We start from the raw sequence: 8463 nt of genomic DNA on the forward strand, positions 1-8463 counted from the left end.
GCCAAAGTACTAAGAGCATTAAATACCTTTTTAGAAAAGCAGTCACATAGGCCACTTTTAAAACTAATATTTTTTATTCTTCTCTTCTTCCGTTACAAATACAACTCCCTATAAAAAGTTAGCAAATATCAGATGTCAAATCTTACAAATTAACCAATTATAACAGTCAAAGACACAGGTCAATAGATCACTCTGGGGTTTAAAATTCAAATCTGAAAAACTGACAGGTCAGTGGCAGGTGTCAAACTTTGACCCTTCTGACAATACTCTGATTACAGGAGGCTAGGAAGGGACTGTAGTTTGGTGACTTTAAGCCTTGGACTTAAAAGTTAACAATAAAGTGACTTTTGGCTTTTATATTTGAAGGCTGATTGTGGTAGTTTTTACAGCTAATATCATGGCAGACAAGAACATTTAAGATGAAAAGAGCCGCTCTCCCTCACCTCAATACAAAGGTTGGTCACTTCATCGGCAACGTAAGAAGCCACTTAAAACCATGAGCTTTACCAGATATCAAAGGAAGGAATAGAAAGGGATCAAAGAAGTACCTCTATACAACTTATGAGAAAGAACAGATGAAGGAGGTTTTGGCTAGGTAAATGAGTTTCATTCACAGAAAGTGAGTGGTTTTCAAAATTCGTTTCCATGTCCTAGAGAACAATTGTCAAACCACAGTAGTCATGTCAGTAGTTTTAGGCTTGTAATAAGGGGTGGGAAAAATAATTTGTCAAAATGATACTCTACTTGTATTGTTCCTATTCTAAAGTTCTAGATCTTAAGAAACAATACTGTTTAACATAAAGATTACTCAACTCAGAAGTTCTGAGTTTCAGTGTGTAATTTCAAGCAACTCACTTAACCTCATTGAATGGCTCAATTTCCTCATCTGGAAAATGGAGATGACATTAATTACTAGATTACCGAGAGGATCCAATGAAATAATGTACGGCAAAACACCTAATTCACTGCCTAGGATACTGGAGGCACTTTTCAGTCACGGTCTCGTGGCTCTACTCATTATCCTACTCTACACAAAACGTTTTGCATCTTGATATAACTGCAGCACTGCTTTTCAAAGTGTGTAGACCACTGGCATCAGAATCACCTATTCTGTTTGTTAAACATGTAGCTGGGACCTATCACCCTATGAACTCAGAATGCCTGGGGAGTACAAGCCAGAAGCTTACATTTTTAATCAGCTCCCAAGTGATTCTCATTTATTCTAAATCTGATTGCTGCTGGCCCTCTGTGACATCACTTCCTGTAAATTCAGAGCAACTTAACAATAGCTTCCTAAAAACTGATTTGTTTTTGTTCTGTAATTGTTTGTTTACCTTCTGAAGTCTGGGCAATAAAAAAACTCACTAAAATGTTCCTATTGTAGCAAACTAATCAGAGACCAAAAAATAAAAAGGAAAATAACGGCATCTGTGCAAAATGTAAAAATTCAAGTACTGCAAGCAGTAAAGACTCACAAAATGCTAGCTGTTATTAGAGTAGGTGCACTCAAGTGTTTCGGCTGTTTGGGACAGATAAAGGGAACTGGATAGGTAAATTGTGGCTCTCTGTGCTGCCCAGGTTTGAGATACTATGCTGTTTATGATGGTACCCGTGAACCAACAGTTACCTTTACCCTTACCTCCAACCCTCTTAATGCAGTCTAGTCCCCATTCATGCTAATCCATTGGATACGAACGTTATCAATGTATCAGTATTTGCTACAAAGAAGTGTCCCAGGTCTTTTGAAACCTAGTGTTTGCACTATACTCACTGGCTTACAATTTCCCAAAATTCTCTCGCAAATAAGACAAGACTTTCCCTTTTGTGATTTTCACTCGAGGTCCCTTCCTAAGCCTAGATCTTCTACCATTTCAAAAGATATATAACCTTTCTTGAGATATTGGTACACAAATTCTAACCTAGACTACAGGTTATGTAACAATTTAGCCTGATAACAGAACAAGTAAAAATAGTCCTTCTCTTTACCAATATCTTTTTTATCATGCTCATCTACTAACAATCAAATGTGAGTCCTACTTTTGTGTGAAAGGCCCACAGCGTCATAAAGCAAACTAAAGTTTGGGATGCCAACCGAATCCACAGATGATTCTGACACAGAGGCAACAGACTGGGTAGTGTCCTGAAAATCCAAGAACACAGAATTTGGATAACTGTACAAACTGTCATTTCCCCTTTCATTATTTCTAGGGAGATGTATTTAGTGAATCACAAAAAGAATTATTAAACTTCACAGCTGTGAACTGTTCAAACACTAAATGATAAGAGATTCTACATCACAGTACAAATAGGTTACTATGTTTAGATCTGGGGGAAATGTCTGTTTTAAAAAGAAATACATTAAAACGAGGAAATACTAGTTTAATATTCATGTTTTGCTGTATGGTTTCATATTTACACTTAAGGAAAAATATTTGGCATAGTATATTTTGTTCATTTCTTAAAGAATAGTACTGCACTGGGAAAAAAGAAAATCTGGTAATTTAGTGATATTCTTAGCTTAGTAATTAAACTGAGCTTTTGTTATCTGGCATTTAATATCGTTTGCACCCCAAGTTTCCTAGTAAAAGCAGGATTTGAAAAAGGAAAACAATTCATTAGTGAACTACAACACACGTTCAGAATCCTTGTGTATTATTTTCTTGGTGCTCTCAATATTCAGTGACCAACCCTCCCAATTTGCCGAGGAGTGACAGATTTATCAATATGTGGGAATTTCAGTGCTAAAACAGGGAAAGTCCCAGGGAAACTGGGACAGTTGGTTACTCTAGCTGAACATCATGCACGCGTGTGCATGCGTGTGTGTGTGTGTGTATTACACACATTTAGGTAACTTAATCTTTGATTATCTGTGCCAAAAGGAGGTATGAACTAGTAAAGCCATTGAAAACACAAATATCTTGATTGAGGAAACACCCCCATGATAATCTTAAATCAGGGTGGCTAATAAATAGAATCAGAGTTCACAAATTTAGTCTCTTAATTTACCACACAAAACTTCTCATGTAAGTAGGAATGGGTAAAGGAAAAGGCCGACAATAAGAGGGTTAAAAAAAGTGAAGAGAAAAAGAAGACTATTTTCATAAGTAAAACTATTAAATATTTATTCTAATACAGAAGAAAAATACTACTTAAATTAGTAGCCTGAAAGAATTTGGTCTTTTTCCAGTTAACTTGTTTTATCTTTGGTACCAATAAGACTGAATAAAGAGTTCTGACAGAAAAAGATTCTGAACTTTAAAATTAATTTTTTAAAAATAGTTCTTTGTTAATAATAATTTTAGCTTGACATTAATTTAATAATCAAAGGAAAAATTATTTTTTCAAAACCTTTTACATTATTCTGGTATTGTCTTTCTTTTTCTAAAACATCTTGAAATTGAGGCTAGGCACATTTAAACTAGCCTCATTTAATCTTTCTTTTAATTTTTAAAAGAGCATTTCTCAAAAAAAGAGCTGGGCATGGTAGCATGTGCCTGTAGTCCCAGCTATTCAGGAGGCTGAGGTAGGAGGGCTGCTGGAGCCCAAGAGATCAAGGCTGCAGTGAGCTATGACTACACCACTGTACTCCAGGCTGGGCAACAGAGTAGGACCCTGTCTCAAAAAAAAAAAAAAAAAAAATTTTTTCAATCTGCATATTTTGGGGGAAAAGTCATAGTAATTATTGGTTAGAGAAATAATAGTAATTACTGGTCAGAGAATTCACCTAAAAACAAGTGAACCCTAGAAGTTATTTTTTGCAGAATGATATTTTAAAGAACAAATTGGCCTAAAAAGCATGATTTTCTTTTCTTTTTTTTTTAACATCATCTTGCCAATCTTTTTCTTTCTGAGACAGGGTATCCCTGTCTCGCCCAGGCTGGAGTGCAGTGGGGCAATCACAGGTGCAACCATAGCACATTAACTATAGCCTTGAACTCCTGGGCTCAGGCAATCCTCCTGTCTCAATCTTCTGAGTAGCTGGGACTAGAGGGATGGGCCACTGCACCTGGCAAAAAAGCATTCTTTTCTTATTTTGTTCTAAACATGTGTGTTGTATATTAAGTTTTCTCAGAGAAATACTCAACACTGAGAAAGTTTTAACATTCTTTACAGAAACTTTTATAGAACTGTAACTTTTATTTAGTAAAATCAATGTCAGGAACAAACATGTAGAACCATAAAAACCGCAAAATAGCAGTAACAGGAAAAATACCTATAATCTGAAATAACTTCTGCTTAAAATGAAACACATTATATAAACTAACAACATAGGGTGGGGCACACATTGCTCACCTTTATGTATTTTAACAGTTCAAAATAGACACTTTCTCTGAGCACTCAGCCAAATCTCCTTTTGCTCCATCAAAATGTAGGTGATAACTCTAGATTTTGTTTACAAAACACCTATACTATTAGGAGCAAATCTCACCGTTCTTTCAAAAATAATGATCACATCTTAGCACTTACGTTGCATTTTTTGGTTAACAAGTGCTTTCATAGAGATTGTTTCGTCTTATCATCATAACCCTTTGAATAGGCAGGGCACCTGTTAATTTGACAATTTCAAAGCAAATGAAAAAAAAAACGGCCTAAGTGTTTATATTGCTATAAGAAGACAACAGTAATAATAGATTAACTGAATCCTATTTAAATGCTGAGCAGAAGGGAGGGGAAAGATTAAGTGATAAGGAGAAAAAGTACAAAAATAAGACAAAAGGCTCATGATAGATACAAACACGATAGAAAGAATGACAGGAAAGTTTAAAACGGAAATATCCTACCTTGCTGCTCGTCTTTAAATTACCATAAAATTAAGGGAGAAAGAAAAGGGAGAAGGCTCTGCCAGTGCTGAGCTGCTGCACTTTGGTGCCCAAAGAGAAAGTTAACTCTTCCTCAGCCTCTTTAATAAACAAACTCAGATGGAAATAAATGCAAAATTAAAGATAAAAATAATATGCACATATATATGTACTAAAATGCTTTAAAATGTTTATAACATAGAATGCTTATACAATGAATAGATGCAAGTCAGTGAACAGTCTGACAGTGACATAAAACAAAAGCCACAGAAAAAAACTGGGAAGGAAACACTAAAATATTTACAGCTGCCTGCCTTGGAAGATTAGACTACAAGATACGTATTTTACTATACGCAGTATTCATTTTCCAAAAAATGAACAGAATACCCCTAATACATCTCATTTAAATATGTGTCATTTAGCTTTGGTATGTGTTTTTGTACTTACATCTCAGTTACCGATGGGGTAGAGGTGTTAGTGGAGAGAACCTGGTCTGAGAGCCAGGGATCTAGGGTTCTACTTTTGGTTTTGCTACTGATCAGCTCTGTAACTTTGGTCACATAATTATCTTCCCTGAGTCCTGGTTGCACCAGCTGTAAAATGAACGGCCTGAACAAGGTAAACTCTTGGTCCCTTCAAGCTCTAAAAATGTTTAAGTATTTCATTGAAAAAGTGAGGGCATAACCTATAGGGAATAGAGATGCAGTTTTACTTGTTTATATTTTCAAACTGAAGCACTATTAGAATTCTAAATATCAAATAGTATAATGAGTATAATAAAATTAAAACTACAGATTTATCAATATTCTTGATAAGAACTGTAACAGGGGCCTCCAATCATTTAAACAACTGGAATTTTTCATAAAGTCTGACTATTACTCTCAAAAGTTGAGATGGAGTTTCACTCTTTTTGCCTAAGCTGGAGCACAACCTCTGCCTCCCGGGTTCAAGTGATTCCCCTGCCTCAGCCTCCCAAGTAGCTGAGATTATAGGTGCACGTCACCATACCCGGCTCATTTTTTGTATTTTTAGTAGAGATGGGGTTTCACCACGTTGGCTAGGCTGGTCTCGAACTCCTGACCTTAGGTGATCCACCTACCTCGGCCTCCCAAAATGCTGGGGTTACAGACATGAGCCACCATGCGCAGCCTAAAATAATGCATTTATAGGTTTGAATTATTTGTTCCCAAAGATTTGAAGAAAATCATATTCCATTTAGGAGAGTGCTTACAGGTCTGAGTGTGAGTAAGATATGGACTAAAAGTTTCAAGTCTTTGGAATACAATCTTAGTGCAATTGGCCGCAGCTCTTACAATACTGGCCCAGGATTTTCTTCAGGCCACTGGGACTATCTGACAAGGTATTTAGTTCTCTGAGTCACCTTACAGGGAAGGCACAAGATTATTCTGAAACTTGTTATGCCCACTGCATATGAAATGCACCATTTGCCAGGGAATGTCACATAGCTTCTCTCTGCTCCTGTCTCATTATGTTCACTAAGTGTATGATTTCTAAAATACAACACTTCTGCTAGGCACACTAAGAGCCTCACTTTTCAAAACAGTTTATAGAAATTGTACAGAAGATATTATGTTGGAAGTCCAAATCCTAGAATCAAAAACATACTATATATTGGTATCAAACATGTGTCTCCACAGCTGTTGTTCCTCGACCTCTCATGCTTGACCCTAAACAGCTGGAACTCACCTTGTCCTTGCAGGGCCTTTGGCAGTTCTGCGCTGCGCACACCGCATTCTCATCATCAGACTCCTCTGCTCCTGACCAGTCATACTTCGAGGGAATGTCCAGCACTTTCTTCTCTCTTTTCTTTTCAGTGCTCTCTTTCACAAGTTCAGCTTTGGCTGCAGCAGCCTTCTCCTTCTTTTTCTTTCTCTCTTCTTCTTTTGCTAGTTTCTTGGCCAGTTTATTCAGTTCCTTTGACTTGTCTGCACTTAATTTTAATTTCTTCTTTTTAGGTTTGTCCATTTTCTTTAACTCCTTGGACTTCTGTTTTCCTTCTCCAAAAAGTTGTTCTACCTTTTCTAGCTTCCGTTTCCGTTTCTTCTCTGAAGAGTCCTTTCCTTTCACTTTTAGTGGTTTCTCTTCCATGCTGTCATCCTTCAAAAATATAAAATTGGGAACAATTTTAAAGCAAGACAGTTAAAAAACTACTTAGTATTACTCTCTTATATGAGGTACCTAGAATAAACACATTCAAAGAGACAGAAAGCTGAACAGAGGTTACCAGAGGCTGTAGGGAAGAAGAAATGAAGATTTGTTTAGTGAGTATAGTTTCTGTTGGGGAGAACTAAAAAATTCAGGAAATGAATAGTGGTGACAGTTGTGTAACACTGTCAATCTACCTAATGTAACTGAATTGTCTACCTAAAAAGGGTTAAATGGTAAATTTTATGTTATGTATATTATGCTACAATAAAAAACATTTATGGGCCAGGCGCGGTGGCTCACACCTGTAATCCCAGCACTTTGGGAGGCCGAGGCGGGTGGATCACTTGAGGTCGGGAGTTCGAGAGCAGCCTGGCCAACACAGTGAAACCCCGACTCTACTAAAAATACAAAAATTAGCCGGGCGTGGTGGTACATGTCTGTAGTCCCAGCTACTTGGGAGGCTGAGGCAGGAGAGTGGCTTGATCCCAGGAGGCGGGGGTTGCAGTGAGCCGCGATCAATCCACTGCACTCCAGCCTAGGCCACAGAGCAAGACTCCATCTCAAAAAACACAAAAAGGATTTATGTTATTCTAAAGATATTTAAAAGACGTTTTAAGAAGGCAAGTATACTATTCAATGAAGATAACAGTAGAAAATCACAAGTCTGAAATGAAATATTTATCTTACATTAGCTTACTAGGAGAAAAAGGGCACACAAAAAAATTCAGTGTTAGCATATTAACACAGTCGGTAGCATCTTTGTTAGAGATGAAAACATACACAAAAAGCAAACTGTACTAAATTATGTAATAACTTTTGGGGTCTTCATTAATTACTAGTAAAGTTCTTTCTTAACCCAAATAATAAAAGTATCGGTAGCTATTTTTAAAAAGTCAGAAAAACATAAAATTGTATCCATGATCTCATTACACAGAATATATAGTGACTTTGCCAACGGCTAGAAAACAGTTCGTGTGACAAAGCAAAGAAAAATCGTCATTTTTGCTTTTGGCTTTTTAATACTGTAGCTAGTATGTGCCAATGTAATAAACATTTAAAATTTTAATGGTAAAAGTGTATCTAGCAACAGAAAGAATGGGAGGGGGCATCAGAGAAAGAAATACTGAAGAAATATAACATAAACCTAATAATTCCCTTGAGAATTCATTTTCCTATAGATTTGACACTTGAAAATCTTTGACAGGAACCTAAGAATCAGCAGAATCCAAAAGAACACTGGATTATAAGTGCCTTAAGTCTATCACATCTTAAATAAGATATTTAACCTCTTAATAATTTGTGCTTCCTTATCTATACAATAAAGAAGATTGGGTAAGACAATGAATGTGAAGAAAATGCTTTGCAGACTGGAAAACACTATCTAAATTAGGTTACCTAGACTTGACTTTCAAAACAAAAACAAACTATAGCATGCTAAATATATCTGCATCAACTACTGGTGGCATGGCACCATTCCATTACATGGAAAGATCAA

The 8463-nt window shown here is 36.4% G+C and overlaps 1 protein-coding gene across 1 annotated transcript in view; it reads right to left on the reverse strand.

Annotated features, from left to right (window-relative positions):
• Positions 1 to 8463, reverse strand: part of KDM5A (lysine demethylase 5A) — a 90448-nt gene that overhangs the window by 1771 nt on the left and 80214 nt on the right. The window contains exon 27 of the mRNA XM_023182961.1: positions 6507 to 6917. Coding sequence (XP_023038729.1) covers positions 6507 to 6917 — 411 coding nt within the window. The remainder of the gene's footprint in view (positions 1 to 6506; positions 6918 to 8463) is intronic.

The sequence above is a fragment of the Piliocolobus tephrosceles genome, chromosome 10 (assembly GCF_002776525.5).
Source record: "Piliocolobus tephrosceles isolate RC106 chromosome 10, ASM277652v3, whole genome shotgun sequence".
Taxonomy (NCBI): Eukaryota; Metazoa; Chordata; class Mammalia; order Primates; family Cercopithecidae; genus Piliocolobus; species Piliocolobus tephrosceles.